The sequence below is a fragment of the Saccopteryx bilineata genome, chromosome 3, assembly GCF_036850765.1.
Source record: "Saccopteryx bilineata isolate mSacBil1 chromosome 3, mSacBil1_pri_phased_curated, whole genome shotgun sequence".
NCBI lineage: Eukaryota > Metazoa > Chordata > Mammalia > Chiroptera > Emballonuridae > Saccopteryx > Saccopteryx bilineata.
The window spans coordinates 101224956-101248121 of NC_089492.1; the positions used below are offsets into that span (position 1 = coordinate 101224956).

A 23166-nucleotide genomic window follows, 5' to 3' on the forward strand; every position below is an offset into this window, starting at 1 on the left:
GAAATCTTTTACATTTGTTCATATAGTTGCAGTTTCTGGTTCTCATTATTCCTTTCTGTAAATCTATATTCTCATCTAGTATGATTTTTCTTCTGCCTGAAGGATTTCCTTTCCATTTCTTTTTTTTTTTTTTTTTTTTTTTTTTTTTTTTTTTTTTATTTTTGGGAAGCTGGAAACGGGGAGAGACAGTCAGACTCCCGCATGCCCCCCGACCGGGATCCACCTGGCACGCCCACCAGGGGCAACGCTCTGCCCACCAGGGGGCGATGCTCTGCCGTGACCAGAGCCACTCTAGTGCCTGGGGCAGAGGCCAAGGAGCCATCCCCAGCGCCCGGGCCATCTTTGCTCCAATGGAGCCTTGGCTGCGGGAGGGGAAGAGAGAGACAGAGAGGAAGGGGGGGGTGGAGAAGCAAATGGGCGCTTCTCCTATGTGCCCTGGCCGTGAATCGAACCCGGGTTCCCCACACGCCAGGCCAACGCTCTACCGCTGAGCCAACCGGCCAGGGCCTCCTTTCCATTTCTTATAGTGAAGATGTGCTGATGATTCTTTCAGCTTTGGTATGTCTGAAAACATCTATTTTACCTTTCTACCCCCCCCCCCAAATACATTTTAACTGGCTATACAATTCTAGACTGACAAGTTTTATTTTTCTAGTACTTTTTAAGATGTCACTCCACTGTTTTCTAACTTGCATATTCCTTGTAAGAAATAAGCTATCATCCTTATCTTTATTTGTATATAATGTGTCTTTTTTTATATTTTGGTTCTTTTCATATTTTTTTAAATCAGTGCAGCAATTTAATTAGACTATTACATCCCTGTAGTTTTCTTCATGATTCTTATGCTTGAAACATGTTGAAATTTCTTGATCTGTGGCTTAATATTTTTCATTAAATTTGGAAACATTTCAAACATTATTTATTCAACTATTTTTTCTGCTTCTTCCTCTCTTCTGTCCTTTGGGGCTCTAATTACATATATTAGACCACTTAAATTTGTCCCACAGCTCACTTTCTAGTGTTCTTATATTTCTATTCTTTTTTTCCCTCAGTTTCATTTAGGATAGTTTATATTGCTTTGTCTTCAAGTTCACTAATCTTTTTTTCTGCAGTGTCTACTCTGCAGTCAATCCCAATCAATGTATTTTTTCTGTCAGACACTATAGTTTTCATCTTTAGAAATTTGGTTTGAGACTTTAAAAATATCTTTCATGTCTCTATTCAAATTTTTAAATATAGTAAATACTATTATGAAAACTATTCTGATTCTTTGTTTGCTAATTCTAACATCTATGCCAGGTTTATATTGGGTTCAATTGATCTGTCTCCCTATTAAAAGTTGTATTATTTCAGTTCTTGGTATGTTTGGTAATCTTTGATTATATGCCAGGTATTTAAATTATATCTTTTCAGGATCTGAATGGTTTTTTTTTTTTTCCTGTAAATGATTTTGAGTTTTGTTCTGGGACACAGATAAGTTATTTTGAATTAATTTGATAGTTTTGGGTCTTGCTTTTAAGGTTTGTTAGGCAGAACTGGAGCAATAGCTAATCTAGGGCTAATTATTCTCCATTATGAGACAAGATCCATCTGAAGACTCTACCCAGTATTCTGCAAATTCCGGGGTTTTCCAGTCTCACTGGTGGGAACAGGAACTATTCCTAGCTCTGAATGAGCACTGGCCTAGTCCTCTCCAATTCTCAGATTGTTCTTTTCCTAACTTCATAGTAGTTCCCTCATATATATGTACCAATCACTACTCTGTAGAATGCTTGAGGGGGACTACCCATGAATCTTTGGAATTCTCTCTCTCTGTAGCCATCTCCTATCTTGTACTCTATACTGGGAACTGTAATTGCCTTGGTTTCCTTCAACTCGCAGCTCCATCTCCTTAGCTTAGGAAGTCTACCTACTTCTACCTTAGTTCTCTCTCCCTGTGCTATGGCCTGGAAACTCTCTCAAGGCAGTAACATGAGGCAATGATAAGGCTCACTTTATCCCCCCACCACACCCCACCAAGGATCACTAGTCTTTGTTGCTGATTTTTAGTGCCTTATATTTTATATAGTTATTTGGTGTGTGTGGGGGGGTTTCTTTCGAGCAGGAGAGTAAATGAGGTCCTTGTTACTCCCATTTTTGCCAATAGCAGAAACCCTCAGAAATCATTTTAAATGGCCTGCATATTTGGCTAACATTCTGTTCAGAGAACAACTTAATATCAGAACCTGTAATTCTTTTTTTTAAAAACCTTTTTAAAAAATTATTTATTTATTTATTCATTTTTAGAGGGGAGAGAGAGAGAGAGAGAGAAGGGGGGAGGAGCAGGAAGCATCAACTCCCATATGTGCCTTGACTGGGCAAGCCCAGGGTTTTGAACCGGCGACCTCAGTGTTCCAGGTTGAAGCTTGATCCACTGTACCACCACAGGTCAGAGAACCTGTAATTATTGAGTGCCTTCTATGTGCCAGGCATCACTATTAGGTACATTTATATAGAATTCTTTCATATAACATATTTATTAGACAGCTGTTATGTATCAGGGACTGTTCTAGGCAATAATAATACATCATGGTATAAAACAAATTTTAAAAAATCTTTGTGGCCTTGGCTGGTTGGCTCAGTAGTAGAGCATCTGTGGTATGTGGTTGTCCTGGGTTCAATTCCCAGTCAGGGCACACAGAAGTGGCCATCTGCTTCTCCATTCCTTCTCCTCCTCCTTTTCCTCCTCCTCCTTCTCATCCTCCTCCTCCTCCTCCTTCTTCTTCTTTCCTCTCTCTCTCTCTCTCTTTCTCTCCACCTCCCACAGTCATGGCTTGATTGGTTTGAGTGAGTTGGCCCCAAGTGCTGAGGATGGCTCAGTGACCTCTCTCTCAGGTGCTAAAAATAGCTCAGTTGCTGATCAATGGAGCAACAGGCCCCAGATAGGCAGAGCATCACCCTGTAGGGGGCTTTTCAGGTAGATCCCAGTTGGGGCACATACAAGAGTCTGTCTCTCTGTCTTCCCTCCTCTCACTTAATAAAAAAATTAAAATTAATAAAAAACAAACTTTATCCCTGTGGTGCTTACGTTCTACCTAAGATAGAGACAATAGATAATAATTTAGTTATATAGCACATTAAAGGATAATTACTACTATAGAAAATAAAGAGTAGGTTAAGGGGGTTCAGGAGTACCAGAGTGGAAATTAATGCTTGCAGTTTTAAGTAGAATGGTCAGGGTAGGCTTCCTTGAGAAGGTAACACATTTGAGCAAAGACTTGAAAAAGGTGAGGGAATAAGCCATGTGGTTATATGAAGGAAAATCATTCAAACAGAGGAAGCAGCCAATTTGAAGACCTTAAGACACAAGCATGCCTGATGTATTCAAGAAAGTATAAAGGACTTGTGTGCTGGAGCAAAGACCAATGGGGAGAGTAATAGGAAATGAGGTCAGCATGGTAACTGGATTGAATAGGGTCTTATAGGTCATTGTAAAGACTTTGACTTTTACTATGAGTGAAGAGAGGAGCCATTGCACAGTAGTAAGAAGAGAAGGTTTGTGATTTGATGTTTTGAAAAGATAATTCTGGCTGTCTTGAGCAGAGATTGTAGGGTGATGGGTGGAAGCAGGGAGACCAAGCAGGAGGCTAAGAATTAATTCATATGAAAGATGATAATAGTTTTTTTTTCCAGGGTGGGAGCAGTGGAGATAGAAGGTGGATTTTGACATATTTCAAAGGTAGAACTAATCACATTTCCTGGCATAGCCAATGTGGGTGTAACAGAAAAGAAGGGTCAAGGACACAGTCAAGGTGTTTGGCCTGAGCAACTGGGAAGATGGAATTAACAGATGAGAAAGACTGTAAATGAAATGAATTTGGGGGAAGATGATGAGGAATATAATATTGAACATATTATGTTTGAGATGTGGGTTAGATGTCCAAGTGGAAATATTAAAATAGGAAGTTGGATATAGGAACCTGATTTCATGGGAGAGTTCCAGGATAATAGGTCAAGTAAGGTGCAGACTAAGTACTGACCTGAATTTAGCAATGGTGAGATCTTTGGTGATTTTTAAACCTGATTCTCTTTTAGAGACTGTGTTAAGATGGGTGAATTTTTAAATGCACCTAAAAACTGAGAACTACAAAGTGAAAGTTTTTTCTTTGATCTTGCCAGATTGCTCATTACATTAGTAAGAAATTAATGACATGCCAGGTGAAATAGATATACAGAGTTTCACATCATTTATTTTTATAAATTTGTATTTCAGTCAAATGGGGACTACTTTGATTTTAGTATGTACCTCGTTGATGTTAAGAGTCTAGACTAATTTTAATGACTATAGTAAAGATAAGGTATTTTTCCCTAGTTTGTTTCCAAAAACCGATAAAAACTCACAAAAGTTTAACTATTTAAACAGAGAATTCTTCTTCTAGATTTGAAGAATAAACAGTTACATTCCTAGTTTTTTATTATACCTTTTGAAATAATTTGTATATACTTTTTAAATAATTTCAAGTGCCACAAAAAATAATGTTAATAGCTCAAAATCAAAAGTAAAAAAAAAAAAACAAGTATAATTTTAAAAATCTTTTTCTTCTCAAGCGTTTTACGATGGGATAATGAGACAGATGTCTCTCAACTGGAAGGACATTTTGACATGGTTATGTGTGCTGACTGGTAAGTACATAAAAATCATAAAACTGTTAGAAAAAATAGCTTTGTTGGAGTAATTGGGCTGTGCTGCTTTGCTGACGGCTAAGCAAAGTCAACAAATGAAGCACAAAGCCACCTTAACCTCAACAAATTAATATTCATCTCCATGTGACAGTTATAAGGTAGTCTTCTATCACACAGTAACTTCTACCACATTATTTCCCAAAGATTGATTTTGAGAAGCATTTCCATTTTCTGGAATTGCCTCTGTTTCATGCTTGACGTATCAGTAAATGGACGACTTAGGCAAATTGCAAATAATTATGGCTCGGAGAGGAATAGTCTGGAGAAAAAGGAGTTTATCAACACAAACAGCTCAATTAGCTTACTTCTTAGGAGAGATCTGACTATTGATATCAGGGAATATATATGTGTGTGTGCACATATATAAGCTACAGCAAATAAACATATCTGTGGAATATCTTTAGGGAAATAGCTTTTCTTAAAATGTAGGTTTGCTATCTAATATTTTCAATTATGATATTTAATTATACATAAAACAAGAATTATAAAATTACATTTTATTGGTATGCAAATAATATTTAAAATCTCTGTCAGATGCCTGCTTTTTAAAAATAATTTACATATTTTGTCTTCTTTTAGCCCCGTCTACTTATTCTAAATGAAAGTCTGATCCTAAGTTACAGGATAAATATGTATCAGACCTTAATAATTATTTCAACTAATCTTATGCATTTTCTTCATGCATGTTGAATAATAATTGTTTCAGCATATGGGAAACATTGACAAGTCACAATTATTTTCCCTGTTAAGAGTAAGATCTTATTTGTATTTTTATCATGATTTTTTTAATGGACAGTTTAGATTTGAAAACACAGGTTCAGATTCTAAAGATCTATTATGTTGATAAACCCAGTCATAAGATCCAGAACCCAAAGACTTTTCCTATCAGAGAGTTGAATAAATGGAGTGAAATTTTCAGGAAGTTATTATTGTTATTACTATAAAATACAATTTTTAGTGGGTAACTTATCTACCAAGGTCAATAAAATTAGATTTGCTTTCTTTTTTCTCCTAAAAAGTATTTCTCAACAACAAAAATGTAAATATCTTGTTTTATTATTAGCTTGAGATTTTCTAGTTGTCCATTGCCCCTTTAGAATCTTTGAACTTTCATTTCAGAAAACGTGTTCCAAAGAAGGAAGAAAGAGATTTCTGATTAATCACAGATATTGTGTCTCAATATTACCTACCTCATCTAGTGAAAAATAAAGAAATAAAATCTTACCACATTATTTGAGCAAGTAATTTAGTAAATGCCTTTCCTCACCAAATATGAGGAAAGATCCTCCAGGTTTCATTGCACAGATGAAGATAATGCTGGCAGGATTAGATCAGATTAAGCATGAAAGTCAGATCAGAGAGCAGCGGAAAGAGGGAAGGAGGGCAGCATCTTCTTGGAGGTTTAGACGAGGGTCACACATGGATGGGCTCTGATTATGTGGGGAAAGTCAGGTCTGGCCAAGAGATTTAGGTTAAATTTGTCCTTTGCACAAATATCAAAACAGCCTGTCTTTGTCATACCTTGTGTTGTGGACACTCACACCGTGTCATCCTATTTGTACCCGAGAGACAAGCAGAGGAAGTAAGATTTAAGCTCTTTTCTGATTAATGTTCTCAGTAAGGTTAAAAATAGCCACACAATATGTTTGAAAAATAGTCTTTTTTTTCCTAGCCAACAACAGAATTATGTATACAACTGGTATACATAATGCATATTCACTTGGCTTTCATTACAAATATATAACATAATCCAGTATCTACACACGCACATACACACATCACAAACACACACACATGTAGTGGCTCTGTGAGAATTTGTGAATTCAAATGAACTAAACAAGTTTCATTTTATAAATGGCTTTTCTGTGCATGAATTAAGTTTGTTGTTTTTTTTTTCCTGGTGTTCTAAGTGCCAGCCTGTTTATAATTTCCCATTAGGAAATGTGAATCATTAAGCTACTCTCCCTGCAATGCTGATATTATTTCCAAAGGAAATGCTTTAGTAATGGTCTCTCTTCATATGCACAGAGATGGGTAAGCTGCTTAGAAACTTAGAAAGTACAGTGATGTTTATAATATGCACGTTGTGCATATAGCAGTGAGGCACAGGCTTCCGCCAGTTCTTTATGTCCTTGGGTTTGGCGTTTCTCTATCAGAGTTACTGCCTCGCTGCTTCTAGGGCAGGCAGGCAGGCTGGCCACAAAGTGTTGTTTTTGTTTTGTTTTGTTGTTTTAGAAGAAGAATGTCACAGAGGTGGAAAAGAAAGCTCCCTTTAGACACTACCTCCAAGGTGAAACCTGAAATACCCAGTGCCAAAAATAGGTGCCACACATAAATAGATCTTTTAAGTCTCCCCGCATCCTTTAGTCATTGTCAGCCAATGAGATCTGGATTAGGCCGCAGGAACATGAAGCAAGAGTCAGAGTTCAAATATTAGGTACATGGATTAAATTCTTATTGAAGCATTTCCAGCAAAGGTAGCATTGTCTGATTCCCTGAATAGCTAACCAGTGGTACTGCTTGATCCCATTTACATGAAAACAAGCTCTATTCACAAACCTATTCCAAACCCACATTGTGATTCAAGTAAAATGCACATGATTACAACAAGCCGTGATATGTTTATGTTCTTAAATCATTCATATATTCATGTATTTACATTCGGACGTTAATAAACCGGTGGGCACTGGGGGAAATAACTTATTTCCCAGAAGAGACAGTCTCTTGGTTCACATCTAAATTATTAGCTCAACTAGATTATAAAATAAAAAGGCAAACTGTGAAAGCTAGTCATTATTTCACCATTCAGCATTTTTGACAATGAAATACAGTTTCATGGTTCGACAGTTCCTAAATAACTTGTAAAATGTCAACTTGGAAATAAACAGAAGGGAAAAATCTAGGCACAGTCACACCTGCAAGAGGATGCTGTTGACAAACATCAAAATACTAAAATATTTAACCACACATGTAGAAAAAAACCCTGCCTATTAAGTCCCTTAGTTGACTTGTTTAATGTTGGATTTAATATGAGTTCCCTTCTGCTGGAATGTAGTCCAGCCTAGTCCTTGCTGAGTTTAGAATAGCAAGTGATTGTTAATTTTAAGACTGCCTTTCCAGCCTCCTGTTCAATCACAATAATCTAAGAGTCTGGAAGTGAGATTTTTTTTTTTTATCCAATGAACACTTTCATTCAGTGTTTGATGGCTTTCCAGTTTATTGTAGCTCTGCAAAAATAAAAATGATTCTGTGCATTTGGATTCTCTAAAGGCTTGGAAAGTGAGCCTGCAATGCCACCCGTGACTTGGCTCACGGAGCTAAGTATGTAGGTCAGGCATTATTACCACCTGCACACGCCTACAGCCTGAGGCTCTAGAAAGAAATAGGGAAGGGGCGTCACCTCACTCCCTCAGCATTTTTACTATGTACAGTGGGTTGTTACTATTTTCTATTATTTTTGCCTTACTCTTAATGATTTTTTTTTAAGTTTAGTTTTTGTGAAATTTTTTTCCCCTCAAAATAGTCTCTAGAATTTGTTTTCTTCCAGATGCTGTAATCATGGATATTTCTAAATCACAACTCAAAGAACTTTACACCTGAAAAGATATTGAGCCCAAATGTAGTCAGGCCTTTCCACTCACACCTGAGGAAACTCAGTTCCAAAGAAGATGTTACAAATTCCCACAGATCTTGAAACTCAGGGCCAGAGCCCAGAGACATCAGAATAAGGCAGCAGGGCCAGCTTCCACAGCCATCAGTTGGTAACTACTGACAGAGGCTGTTCTTCTGCTAAAAGTTAATCTGAAACAGTGAATTTAGCACATTTCACCTTGAAAATTACATAGAGGTCTTCCTTTTTGTGGACCGTGACAGAGAAATGCCTTCTTGTTCTCTGCATTAATTAATTTCCCTATGAGAAGAGTTGTAAATGTTCTGTGCTCTGCACAAAACTGGCTGATTCTAAGGGAGGTGATGAAAATGGCCCAGCACATTTCCTTTGTCATGAAATCTGTGACTCAGATCAATGGGACAAAGCAAGTGTTGATTCCACAAGTGAATGATGGAGAGGTGTGTGTGTGCGCGCGTGCGTGCCTGTGTGTATTTTAATGGCCAAACTAGACTGACTGTCAGTGCATTTTGATCAGTAACTGAACGGAGAGTTGAAATGGTATCTCCATCCCAATCACTGACCCACTCAGCCTTTTTAAATAGACCCACTTAAGCTACTGCTATTCTCTGAGCCCATTAGGACTTATTTAAGGGGTGAATTTTCAGGAGATTATATATCACTTCCACTAAAGCACATTGAAATTGCTCGTAGGACGTATCCTACAAAGCATTATAAATTCTGCATCAGAGCTGAGGAGAAAGGTCAGCTTGCTTGGAACAAAGACCACTTAGAGAACTACAAGAATTACTTTTGGAAAATTTAATTTGGAGTGATGGAGGAGACAAACTTACCTTTCAAATAACTGTGCTTGGAACGCATACTGTGTGTTAAGCTGCATTTTCCAGTAAGCCCTGATGTTAATGTCTTTGTCACCAGCACCAACATTAAGTAGAAATGGTACTTTATAAGGTTAAGTTTTAAACTCAGCTTTTAAGATGCTGTTTATTTATTCTAACAACCTTACCAGCTTTTAGGCTGCATGGGTATAAACAGCATGGTCTTCTGCTTAGTGCTATGTATCCCAACCAGTCGGGTTTTCTATAGGCCTGAGTACCTTATAGAGATATTTCCCCATGATAGTCTTCTCAAAAAAATGAAACCAGAACGCTTAACTGTTAAAACTTAGAATATCAATACCTCACCAAAGATTATAGTATTTAGTCCTGAAGAGGAAACATTTTAAATCACTTAGCTATAATTTGATTTCTTTCTTATCAATCCTTAATGGATATTAATCACTGATTGCTATGATTTAAAGGCAAGTTTTTTTATAGCATTTGAATTAGTATTCTGTGCTCTAAAATTTAAGTTTGTTATTTTTTTATGGAACAATAAAAATTTCCCTATGGGTGGTAATCAGGTCACCTGACTGATGGGAAGAATAGGGTATGGTTCCCATTCTAGACATGATTGCTAGCTCATCTTAAGGGTATTCTTTTTCAATTGCTCAAAACATCCTTTTATAGAACCCTCTACTAGTCATGTCATGGTGAAACCTAAACACTGACTTCTTGGAAACTTCTCATAAACTGCTCTCCCCGCTTCTCAAATGAGAGAATGGGAAGAGAACCTACTTGTGAAACATGCTACCTGAATGTCGATTCTTCCTTACAACCTGTTTCAGGATCTCTGAACCTAACACCTACATAAGCTCCTCGATTTCAAGGACAGGGTTGGCCTGCTAGTCAGGCAGTAAGCAGATGTTGATGGAGTCCCTGCTATGTGTATGCACTGTGCTAGAACTAGTGGTGCACAAATGAATAGACTGGAAGCTCCTGTGGATGGGCGCATGGTCTTATTCACAGCTTATTTCTAATGCCCAGAACAGCCCCACGGATGTAGTCGGTGGTGACAAATATTTGCCAACTAACATATATTATTAATTTGATTCCCACCACAGCCACATGGGTGAGTGTTTATTGAGAAAGTCACTGAAGCCTCATGGGAAGTGATCTGTCCGAGGTGACACAGCAGAAAGGTCAGAGCCAGAGCTCTATTAAACCATGAGCTACACTGCCCCTTGCCTGAAGTGCAGATCCTCAGGGCAGCCCTCCTACTGACAGGTGGTGCTCTCCTCTGGCTGCGGGAAGGAGGCAGGGCCCTAGAATAGGCAGCACTTACTCATGTTGTGTGAGGAGCCCAGAGGCTAACTCAGAAGGGCCCACACCAGACTGCAGCATTAGAGGTGGGAGCATGGCCCCCACCGTGGCTCCTCATGGGATGGCTCATGCACAAGGCTGCCCAGGGTTCTAGCCGATGAGTCCCAGATTAAGGAAACTCGGTTCTAAGCTTCCAAGATAAGGCCTGGTGAAGGCAGGGTCAAACTGACCCAGCCAAAGGGATGACAGAGCAACAACAGAATTTCTCAAGAGTCCAGAGAAGATGACAGTGAATGGAAAAAATCACCTTGGAAATCGGGATTGGGGAGGACTCAGAGTTGTCATGGCCTCTGACACATTGCCTAAACTTTATCTTTGTTTTTGGAACCATCTAGTCCCAGGTCACTGGTTGACTCTGAGCTCAGTGCTGTTCCTAGTCACTAAAAACCATCACCACCTGAGATGCTCTGTGGCTTGGAAGTCATAGGGCTGCTGGTTTGTGTTGGAGGGTGGCCTCACAGCAGCCTGGCTGTGCAGAGAACCAGGTCTATAAGCTCAATGACAGGAAGTGCTAGGAGAGCTTCCTCTCAGCCAGATGATTCCCCCAGACAGAAGCTTAGAAACTGTCTCTTTAGCAACAACGTACGGCCCAGCTGTGTGGTGAATTCTAGCCCACTGCCTGTTGATGACTTGGCTTTGGTATCATACCACTGACCACAACATATATTTTTTTCCCCAGTAAGATACTTGAATAGAAGGAAATAATTTCTTTTTTTTTTTTTTTTTTAGTGTTGAGTAAACATGTGTAATTGGCCCTGTACTTATCTCCATTACTATCATTAGACTTGAAAACCCAGTTTAATCTGGATTCTGTTCTCTTCTTAATGTCAGCCTGTTTCTGGACCAGTACAGAGCCAGCCTTGTTGATGCAATAAAGAGATTACTCCAGCCCAGGGTGAGTATGTTTCTATTTTCTCCTGAATACTGGCTTCAGAATAATTAGTCTGTGCACAAAGATGGAGAGAGTAATGGAATGGCAGGATTAATGTCATGTAATACTTTAATACTTATTATGTCCAACTTCAATTGGGTCTTCTGATCTATCAGATTCTTTCCTAATCATAACTAGGAAACTTCTTACCCTTGGCCTTCTGATAAGAAACACAGTGGGTAGTAAAATAAATGAAACCGCTTCAAAGATAGTGTGAGATTATTTTTATCAAAGAATTTCTTGAGTCTTTTCCTTTGATAACAATATCTTCATATTAAAGTAGAAGTATGATATTGAAAGTTTTCTGTTGAGGTTTGTCATTTTAAATCCCTTCCACCATAACCTTTGTCATTGGGTATTTATTTTTTGCAAAAGAATTTTTTTCTTTCTATTTCTGTTTTTACTAAAGAAAAGGGCTGCAGATAAATCCGTACATTAAAAGTTCTTTGCTTTAAAAGGAAGCCATTATTTACATATTATAAACATTAGATCACAATGAAGCCAAGCATGGCATAAAATATTGTGCACATTTTTACATTTATATATCCATTTATGCCTGTGAGTAAATTACAGAGTTTGTGCTCACTCTTATTTTCTTGGGCTGTTATACTAAGCTAGGAGGTCCTGCAGCCTAAACGGAGAGCTAATATATGTCTATTTAAAGTAAGAAAACGAGTTTAAAGCTCATGCATTTAAAAAAAAAAATTATGAGTATGTAAGGCTCTTGCTATATCATCAAATTTAAATTAGGTTAACAATATTAATGCATTCTAAATCAGGAACTCACATTTATCTGAGAAAAGACTGCAGTGTGTATGTGTGTATTTTCTAAAGTTTTGTTTCTAAAGTCTTTTTAAAAAGAGAGTTTGCTCCAGTCTTCTGACCTCAGTGAAACTTACAAACTAATACCTTTCAATATTTCTTTTATATCTCTTTTCACACTGAAGGTTCCCAGAGCAATCTGATAATCATCCTCTGCCTTACACTGTTGCTTTTTGTTTTGTTATCTCTGTATAGTTCAGAAACTTTAAATAGGCCTCTCAGAGGAGTAACCACAGCTTTGTAAGTGGTAATCAATTAAAGTCAATTAGCCTTCTCGGTTCCCTGTGTGGGGTGGTAGTAGGTCTTGAGGCAAAGAAGGGCATGCTCCATGCTCTCTCCCAAGTTGAGGGTAGAAAAGGGAATTTGGGGCCTCTCCATCCTCCCCATGAGCCTTGGGTTATTCTTGTGAGCGTTTGCAAGATCAGGATTTTCAGAGAGGGCACTGAGATTCTTGGATGGAAAGGCCTCTGTGAAAACATATTGGGCATAAATACAATGCTTTCAAGGACCTCTGGATCTCCACTGAACAGACAGTACTGCACTCGTCACCAACATCCCTTCAAAGCCTATTTGTGGCAAATATTCCATTTTGCAGCAGATTTGCATGATTTATCCAGGATCTATTGTAAATCAAGAGAATCATTCTCTTGATTTACAATAGAAAACTGTCCAAGCTCTGAACAGACCTAAATGCAGACTGGACTGGAGTCTCTAGCAGCTCTCCTGTGCCCTCCATTAGACCTGGAACCACACTCCCTCCTTGCCTGAAATGTGTCTCCACACATCAGCCCCCCTGATAGGAGACAGTAGCCCTCCTACTGACAGCTGATACTCACCCTTAGCTCCAAGTAGGACGAGGCAGGGGCCTAGAGTAGGAGGGGCTTACCTATGCTGTGTAAAGAGCAGGGCGGCTAGAGCAGAGGAGCCTGCACCCATCTGTAGCATTAGAAGTGGGAGTAGGGGCCCCTCAGTCACAAGGCTGCTGGATGTTCTGGCCTACGGGGTAAGGGGTCCACTGTCCAGGAGGAAATCCAAGGTGTGGATGGCACACGGACATTCCAAGATTCCATTCAGGAAACTCATCCCTATTGGGAGGTCTGGGGAGGCGCAACACTCGCACTCCCTAGGCCTCCCCCCCAGGCGGACCCTAGGAGGGACATGTGGACTTGGCAGTGACCAACAGCTCCATATCCGGTGCCAGTGGGGTAACCAGAGGAAAAACTGAACTATTCTTAGGTCTCAGGGCTGGCTCTTCTGCTTCCAAAGGACCACCCCCTGCTGAGTATATGTGTTGTAGAAGTCGCAGTCCAAGACAAGATGATAATAACAAAGGTGTTATTTCATTACAGTTATAGCTGCTTTTAATGTTTTCTTGAGCCCAGATGACTCTTCCATGGTTCTGTGGCCCAGACGTCTGAAAGTGCCCCAAGAGACCCGCAGAGAAATAATTTGGTGTATTCGTGGTAATTCAAGGCTCAGCAGATACAATGGGAGATACAACAAGGTCCTTGGGTGCTCCACAGAAACTGCACTTGAGCCAAATGCTTCAAGTTCCAAGGAGGCCCCAGTTTCTGAAGGCAAAATGTAGTAAGTAGAATCAGAAATAACATCATACAGAACCCAAGTCTGTTCTTCCTGTCTAGCCACTGGGTTCATTTCTCAAAGCCTCAGTTTCCCATCTATAAAGGAAAGGGTGTGCTCACTCCCCATTCCCAATGTTTTGGAAAGTTTTAGCACCCCATTGGCTCAGGCAATATGTTAGCTCCTATTACCCTGAAGAACTAGAGAGATTTTCTGGCTGTGATGAGTAGAGAATAGAGGGGGCCCTTTCCAAACATTTTCCTCAAAGAAATGCTGACAGGAAGGGAATGAACCATTTCCTCGACCTGGACCCAGGGCAGTTTCTGCACCCGGTGGGCTTGCGGTGTCTCCCCTGCAGCCATGTTCTGCATACCTGCAGCAGGCTCTGCCCTGGTCCCGGGGGACTAATCACCTGGGTGAAGGTGACACTCTACTGTAGACAGCCTGCACTGTGTGAAGGGAGAAAGATGACTACTAGATGGCAAGAATGAAATAATTGTAACACGGAGGTTCAAGTGTCAAGCTGTGGGAAGAAATGAATTCTGTCACTTTGTGGGGTGTGGCTCTTTGATTTCTGGGTAGGGCAAATCAGCTCTCTGCAGTTGGAGTCCTAGAAGCAGAGAAAGTAGTTAGAGAGGAAGTTTCTCTGCTTTTCAGTTTTTATAATGGGGTCATGAATGAGGGGGACAGACCCTGGGAAGGAGGGCTTAGCCACCAGGGTGGGCTCCTAGCAATCTCAAATCCCAGTGCTGAGCTTGGATTCTCTGCCAAACAGGCACTTGTGCTTGGAAAGTCATTTTAGGCAGCACCAAATTTCAGCAGGAAACAATGGCTAGCTGTCCCAAATGGAAACTTTCCTCAGTTTGCTGGTTGAGAGAAATAGTAAAACATTGTGCTGCTAGAATACTACAGGGACTCTCTAGAAAACTTTAAAAAAGAAAAGAAAAAAATAAATATTAAAATGGAATGAAAGCAGCAAGTTTCACTCATTCCCAGAAGCAGCCTTCCCCCCTCCACCCTGTTCCCTCCAGTGAGTGGCTTCTTCTTGTTGATGATTGATAGGTGACCCCCTGTCATTGTGCTCTTTAAAGAACATCACCAGTGACTGATAGGAGAGGACCCAAATGTAATTTAAAATATCCACAGCAGCCTGCAAGTTGAACTTGAGTCCAGAAATGACAACCAGCACATGGTATCTATTAATACTCTTCTGAGATGGCTTTGGCTGAAGGGAGGGGAGCCACGCCAGCTGGACAGAGTGAGTCCACTCAGGACCAAGAGGAGACGGACCCGGGTGGAGTACTGAGAGCTCTCCGGCTTGTCATTGCCACTGACCCATCGTCAAGAATTTAAATACCACTATGTAGTTCATTTAACTTTCTTCAGAAATGGGCCCTACATGACCGCCAAATTCCTGCAGTCCTGCCCATGTAGCACAAGCAGTGCTATAAATGTAGACCTGGACTCTCATTTTAAAAGAGCAATTTCTTTTTGTTGGCAGATTTCCTCAGTTAAAAAAAAAAAAATCTAACGTCTCTTTATGCACCTCTGCAAACCTCTGCTTTTGCTCTCTCAGGGAAAATGCCTTGTGAGCATGGACACTCAGTGCCGGATGGAGATGGTGCCGAAGGAGCCTTGGGTTTCTGTCTGCTGGCTCGGTCAGGGGCCCGGCAAGTCTTCCCCTCTTTTTGGTGAAAAGCTGTGTTCAGCCAAACCTGGCTCTCCCAGTGACAGGAATAGAGACCTCAGATGGTCACAAGACCCTCAGAGCAGAAGCCTAGCTAGCCCTAGAAGTTCTTTTCTGAAGTCCACGTGGGTGCCTGTTGAGTACGTGCGTGCAGAGCCTCTGCCCCAAGGAATTTACCGTCCCTTGTGGAGATGTAGCACACACACAGGCGAGACTATAGTGGACAGTGCAAAATCGCTCAGAACAGCCCAGCTCTTGATCATAGGCAGCCTGGTGCTCTTTTTATTTGTTTTGTGGGCCTTTCTAATTTACACCTTAAATAGAATGTGAGATACTCAAGAGTTTGGACTCTATCTTGATTCAAAAAATGTTTGTTGAGCACCTACTAGCTGCCTAACTCTGTGCCAGGGAATGTGGGGTAGAGGTGTAGGTATGAATAACAGGCACTGTGAGAGTTTCATAGGCTGTTAGCAGGGTAGACTGATACATGAGCGTCCAGGAATGGTCGGTACTAGGAAGGGGCACAGCATGTAGTGACTATATACCTAAGGAAGGTTTCCCTGGAGGCAGTGGTATTTGTTTGGTCTTGAACAGTCAGGAGGGCATTCACTCCAAGCATCAGAGGAAGGGACTAAAAGCCATATGGCTGGTGGAGGGAATGGAATGTTAAAGGTACTTTCAGAACATCCCCATGGAGAGATCTGGTAGGCACCTGAAAATGTGGGTGTGGGCCCTGGACATTGGTGAATGCTTCTCAGGCATCCCCAAACTATGACCCGCGGGCCGCATGTGGCCCCTGAGGCCATTTATCCAGCCCCCCGCCGCACTTCCAGAAGGGGCACCTCTTTCATTGGTGGTCAGTGAAAGGAGCACTGTATGTGGCGGCCCTCCAACCGTCTGAGGGACAGTGAACTGGCCTCTTGTGTAAAAAGTTTGGGGACCCCTGATACTTGTGAGTTTTGATGTATAAGTGATAATTGAAGTTCTAGACTTCAGTACAATTGCCTAGAATTGTATAGAATATGAATAAAAAGTAGGCAGAGCTCTGGGCACCACTGACAATTAGGGGGCAAGTGGAAGAAGAGAAGCCAGGGAGGGGGGCTGAGAAAGACGTGGTGGGGAGAGCAGGGGGAGGCAGGCAGAGGGAGCATCTCAGAAACTAGGTAAAGAAAAGGTTAGAAAATAAACATAAGCTTAAACATGTAATCACTAATTAATAGTTGGTTGCCTGGAAATGGAAAAGGAATAAAGGCATTGCATTGGCATAGCATATTTCTTTTAAAATAAATCCAAAGCATTCTTATTTTTCCCAGACATACACATCCTTTAATATGTGAGTATGGATTAGTCTAGCAAAACAACAACAACTGCACTCACAATGTAAACAGTGTCGTTGTTTTCAGTTGGACTACCCTCCAGGGATAAACAAATTCTCTCACATTTCTGCTCATCAGTCAAAATTTTACATTCAATCGAGTGTTTATTCTGAGTTTAAAATGATTCTGTGACTGAATGCTTAGAAATTTGTGCTTTGCAAATAATTTTTCTAAAGTGATGGGCTAATTTGAAATCTATTTTTTTCCTTGTTTTGATTTTTGTAGCTTATATGTAAGACGTGTTCTCCTGATTGTACTGAACAAAATGTCCACCTCCACTGAAGCTGGGAGGGTTCTAACACCTTTCATTATGGGGTAGAGGCAGGCACTTCGTAGGGCTCAGTGGTGCTTATTGAATGAATGGATAGTGTTCTGTTAACCCTCCTAACCAAGAGTCCACATCTCAAAGGCATCTGTATGCAATGAAATAAAAAGAAAGCATGTTAAAACTCATAACTGAGTAATCAGAGGTTAGGACTCCTGCTTGCTCTTCCCCTTGCTTCTTCTTGGGGGTACAGTATTGTGCACAGAGTGCTGCCCTCTGAAATACCATCACAATCCCTGACTCTATACATGCTTTTTGGAGGAAGATTTTTTTCTAAAGAATAAGAAGTAGAGTATGGCCTTTGGATTCCCAAAGACTCATATTTCTCAGATTATTCAACATCTGGATTTAGTTTATTCTCTCAACAAATATTGATTGAGTGTCTACTGTATGTGAGGCCCTGAGAAAATGCTGTGGATAAACATTGGAAAATCCCTTTGTCATGGAGCACACATTCCAGCCAGTGGAGACAGGCAATGACAAGGATATAACAGGTGTCAGAGGTGATGAGTGCTAAGAACAAAAATAAAGGGGGAGAGGCTGCTTTTTAGATTGGGTGGTTAGAGAAGGACAGGTACAGTGAGACTGAAAGGAGGAAAGAGATGTCTGGGTAGAGCAGGGGTCCCCAAACTTTTTACACAGGGGGCCAGTTCACTGTCCCTCAGACCGTTGGAGGGCCGGACTATAAAAAAAAACTATGAACAAATCCCTATGCACACTGCACATATCTTATTTTTAAATAAAAAAACAAAACGGGAACAAATACAATATTTAAAATAAAATACAAGTAAATTTAAATCAAGAAACTGACCAGTATTTCAATGGGAACTATGGGCCTGCTTTTGGCTAATGAGATGGTCAATGTGCTCCTTTCATTGACCACCAATGAAAGAGGTGCCCCTTCCAGAAGTGCAGGGGGGGGGGCGGATAAATGGCCTCAGGGGGCTGCATGTGGCCCGCGGGGGCCGTAGTTTGGGGACCCCTGGGGTAGAGCATGCTGCCATATACTTAGTTGCAGTCCCCCTAACAGCTCACCCCAACCAACAAGGAGGTGTGGTATGGGGATGCTTTGTATGCAAACATCAATCCAATCAAGAATCCTGTAGCCCTGTGAGCATTATGATAAATAGCTTACATCAGCAGCTTTCAAATGGTGTAACTCAAGAATTTGTAACACATGAAATACCTATTTAGTCAGGGGCACGGACCTCTTTTCCCTTAGATTGTCAAATGAAAAAGTGACAACAGCCAACACAACAATAGCTGTCTATTTCCTGTCTTGAACCATAATATATATATATAGGTTGTATAATAGAGTTGCATCTTACTGATCAGGTCGCATAATAAGGTTGCATCTGATTGGTTAATTCTTGGTAGCTCAAATCCTTAAATACAAATATAGGCACCTGATTTTTTTAAAGGTCACTTTGGAGAAAAATGTGTAGAAAATTACTATTATTTTTTTTTGTAAGTCAATCAAAATTAAACCTATTTTTTATCATATTGGCAATATATATATTTTTTGGTGTGCCACTGAATTTTAGTAATTAGTTTATGTGTGCCATGGATGAAAAAGTTTGAAAATCACTGGTTTAGACAATAGCTGTTAAAGATCAACTCTTCTATTGTAATTTTAAGACAGTTTTTGCCACTGAGTTTAAAATAAAAAATAAAAGCCTAACCTGTGGAGGCACAGTGGATAAAGCATCGACCTGGAATGCTGAGGTCACCAGTTCAAAACCCTGGGCTTACCTGGTCAAGGCACATGTGGAAGTTGATGCTTCCTGCTCCTCCCCTTCTCTGTCTCTCTCTCTCTCTCTCCTCTCTAAAATGAATAAATAAAATCTTTAAAAAAATAAAATGAAATAAAAAACTTTCATTATTCAAAAATCCAGAAGGGCCCTGGCCGGTTGGCTCAGCGGTAGAGCGTCGGCCTGGCGTGCAGGAGTCCTGGGTTTGATTCCTGGCCAGGGCACACAGGAGAAGCGCCCATCTGCTTCTCCACCCCTCCCCCTCTCCTTCCTCTCTGTCTCTCTCTTCCCCTCCCGCAGCCAAGGCTCCATTGGAGCAAAGATGGCCCGGGGCGCTGGGGATGGCTCTGTGGCCTCTGCCTCAGGCGCTAGAATGGCTCTGGATACGACAGAGCGATGCCCCAGATGGGCAGAGCATCGCCCCCTGGTGGGCATGCCGGGTGGATCCCGGTCAGGCGCATGCGGGAGTCTGTCTGACTGCCTCCCATTTCCAGCTTCGGAAAAATGAAAAAAAAAAAAAGAAATCCAGAAGGGCAACCAGCTCCCAGAATGGCCACAAACGCTTAGAAATGACTAAAATGACCCACTAGTATTTTATCTTTTTTTTTTTTTTTTTGTATTTTTCTGAAGCTGGAAACGGGGAGAGACAGTCAGACAGACTTCCGCATGTGCCCTACCGGGATCCACCCGGCACGCCCACCAGGGGTGATGCTCTGCCCACCAGGGGGCGATGCTCTGCCTCTCTGGGGCGTCACTCTGCTGCAACCAGAGCCACTCTAGCGCCTGGGGCAGAGGCCAAGGAGCCATCCCCAGCGCCCGGGCCATCTTTGCTCCAATGGAGCCTTGGCTGCGGGAGGGGAAGAGAGAGACAGAGAGGAAGGAGAGGGGGAGGGGTGGAGAAGCAGATGGGCGCCTCTCCTGTGTGCCCTGGCCGGGAATCGAACCCAGGACTTCTGTACGCCAGGCTGACGCTCTACCACTGAGCCAACCGGCCAGGGCCTCATCTTTTTTTTTTTAATGGAGACTTTTGCTCCTGTGCTGTGATTGTATTGTATCTAGTTTCATATCAAAATGAATTTTTACTGCTAAGCACCTGAAAATAGCAGTTGATATTGGGAAAGCTGACAGAATCTTACGAGTATTGGCATGACTGGCGCTGCTGGAATATGTGCCTGCACGTGTGCGTGTCCGTGTAAACACAGTCTGAAAACATGCCTGGTGTTCCGGACGGTGGATCAGTGTGCTGTGTAGGTAAATGAGGGGAAGAGAGTGAGAGACAGAGAACTGAGAGAATTGTTATAGCATTGTTAGGTGGTGTACTTACATCTATTTCACCTTATTTTTTTTTTTTACAGAGGCAGAGATAGACAGGGACAGACAGACAGGAACAGAGAGATGAGAAGCATCAATCATCAGTTTCTCGTTGCGTGTTGCAACTTCTTAGTTGTTCATTGATTGCTTTCTCACATGTGCCCCCACCGTGGGCCTCAGCAGACCGAGTAACCCCCTACTGGAGCCAGCGACCTTGGGTCCAAGCTGGTGAGCTCTTTGCTCAAGCCAGATGAGCCCGCACTCAAGCTGGCGACCTCGGGGTCTCGAACCTGGGTCCTTCCGCATCCCAGTCCGACGCTCCATCCACTGCGCCACCACCTGGTCAGGCTATTTCACCTTATTTTTCAAACTATTTTCATATTCACCGCCTCATGTGATTCTCACAATGTCCTGGGGGGAGGGTGCAGCGCAGGTTTTGTTCTTCCCATTTGCTGGCTGAGGAAACTCAGCGTGTCAGCTAGAATGACTTGAGTTTCTCATCTGCCCAATGAGAAGATTAGACTAACAATCTCCCAGGTCCCTTCTAGCTCCACAGCTCTAGGACTAGTTTTGTTTTGTTTTTTTCCTAAGGTGAGCCAGCTCTTTAACGGTGGAGACCCCCCCTTAAGTCCAAAACCCTTTCTGCCACACAGTTCTTCCTTATATTCTTCAACCCCTTCATTGCATGTTTAATTGTCTGTAAAATGTAATGTCTCCCATACAAGGTTGTTGAGAAAATTGTTGAGGGGATTAAAGGGAAGGCTGAAGTATCTAGCACAGTGGTAGCTATTACTATTATTGTCATCACTAGTACTAATAAGGAGGCAGTGTAATACACAGGAAAAAGCATTGGCATTGGAGTCAGATAAGTTTCCAATCATTTACCAGTTTTGTCATCTGGGCCAATTATTCAACCTTTCTGAACACCCTATAAAATGGAGCTAATAATCTCTGCATTGTTGGTGGTTTGAAGACTATGGGAGACCATGTATAGAGAGCACCTCTCCCACTGTCTACACGTACCACGTGCTTAATAAATAGTTGGCAGGTGTGAATGATAAACCACCTTCCGTAAGAAACTGGGACATGTTTTCATGATTTCCTCAAAACTTGAAGTGGCATTTCATCAAGGTGATGTATAATCTTGAAATTAACAAAAGCATACAGCCATCTTTTAAAATAAAAGGAAAAGAAGATTCTGAAGTTTAGCCATTCTGTGAACAGCTAAGAGGGAGAGGAAACATCCACGTGCACCCTGCAGTTTGCAAATGATGGTTGTGGGGCTTCATGTCGGATGGTCTTCTGAAATCCGGTGTATATTTTATGCAAGTCCTCCCATTTTTCCCACTGCAACAGTCTTGTAAGGTTGTGCAATTTATTTAGAAAAGCCCGTTTACCCTCATTATACGACTTTCTTTGAAAAGCAATCATTTGAGTACTGTGAGGAGCTGCTTTGCTATAATGATGACCATTTTGAAGGATTCAATGAAGTTGGAAACCAAGATCTTTGTAGCTTTGTGTCTGACAGCGTGGTCACAGAAAAGGCTGGTGGCAGGATTAAAATGCGAGAATTCTCCAATAGGGATTGTGGTTACAAGACTCTGCGGAGGATTTCTTGGTACTGAATTTTCAGGCCACAATAAACTAACATTTATAGGCATCTGTTGCCACGTGCTCTGTAGCTGTGTTGTGGATGTATTGGCAGCTGCTAGCGAGTCGCAAGGTGGGTGGCACTGCCCTGGACCAGTTACTCTAAAATCTAATGCTTTTGTTTAAACCACTGGACCCAAAAGAGGTGTGTATTGTACAGAATACCAACTTAGTCACATTTTGTTTATTACATGTGTTGTTTGAAAAGCCACTGGCTATTTGAATGTGAAATATATATTTTTTTCTTATTTGATGTATATCTATCTGTGAAATTATTCTCCCTGTGAATGCCCATACTGTGTAGACATCTCAAGAACAATTGAGGTTTTTAACTAAGAGCCGTATGTTAAATGCTTCGACCAATGTCTGTTTTGTTTGGTTGCCTTCCAGTTTTAAAATGTGTAAATTTCCTTTTTAATGTTCTAGGGGAAAGCAATGGTATTCGCCCCACGCCGAGGGACTACTTTAAACCAGTTTTGCAATCTAGCTGAAAAAGCTGGTTTCTCTATCCAAAGACATGAAAATTATGATGAACACATTTCAAACTTCCACTCCAAGGTTAGTTTTCTGCTCGTGTTAGATAACACTTTAATCCGCATTGCATTTTGAAGAGATCATGGTCTTTTTGGCAGGTAACCTAAATATTTGATTAAAGTACTTCTTAGGTGTGCTGCTTCTGAACAACTATTTATATCTGATTATTTTGTGTGGTAAAGCCATCTTTTATCTTTGCATGTCTCGAAGGATTTTTACAGAAACCATCCTTGTTTACTCCTTTCTCTGAAACAAAGTTATCTTTTCATTTATAATAGACTAATTTGTAGGACGCAGGGGAGGTGGCACAGAATGAATGGTAAACAAGCATTTATATTTTAATGAAATAGATTCAGCTCTTAAGTAGGTTAAATGCTTAGCTGCACTGAAATAAATAGAAGGTGAATGTCTAATTGTATCATGTTGGACTGGAAATCTTTATCTCTGCTTGCTTTATGGCTGGGTCAGTTGGCAGTTTGAGACAGTTAAATCTCCTACAGAATTTCACAGTTGTGGGGTTATATGTCAGAGCGAGGCGCGACAAGATTTAGGTCAAAAGCACTTATCTGAGAGTGATTTCTAAGCTTGCTTACATAAAGCAATGTTATCAGCCTTTTCATTATTTATAGGTATACAGCAATATAGGA

At 41.0% G+C, this 23166-nt stretch overlaps 1 protein-coding gene across 1 annotated transcript in view; it reads left to right on the forward strand.

Annotated features, from left to right (window-relative positions):
• The window catches only part of CAMKMT (calmodulin-lysine N-methyltransferase), a 395453-nt gene that overhangs the window by 366587 nt on the left and 5700 nt on the right, over positions 1 to 23166 (forward strand). The window contains exons 8-10 of the mRNA XM_066267038.1: positions 4588 to 4662; positions 11383 to 11446; positions 22412 to 22543. Coding sequence (XP_066123135.1) covers positions 4588 to 4662; positions 11383 to 11446; positions 22412 to 22543 — 271 coding nt within the window. The remainder of the gene's footprint in view (positions 1 to 4587; positions 4663 to 11382; positions 11447 to 22411; positions 22544 to 23166) is intronic.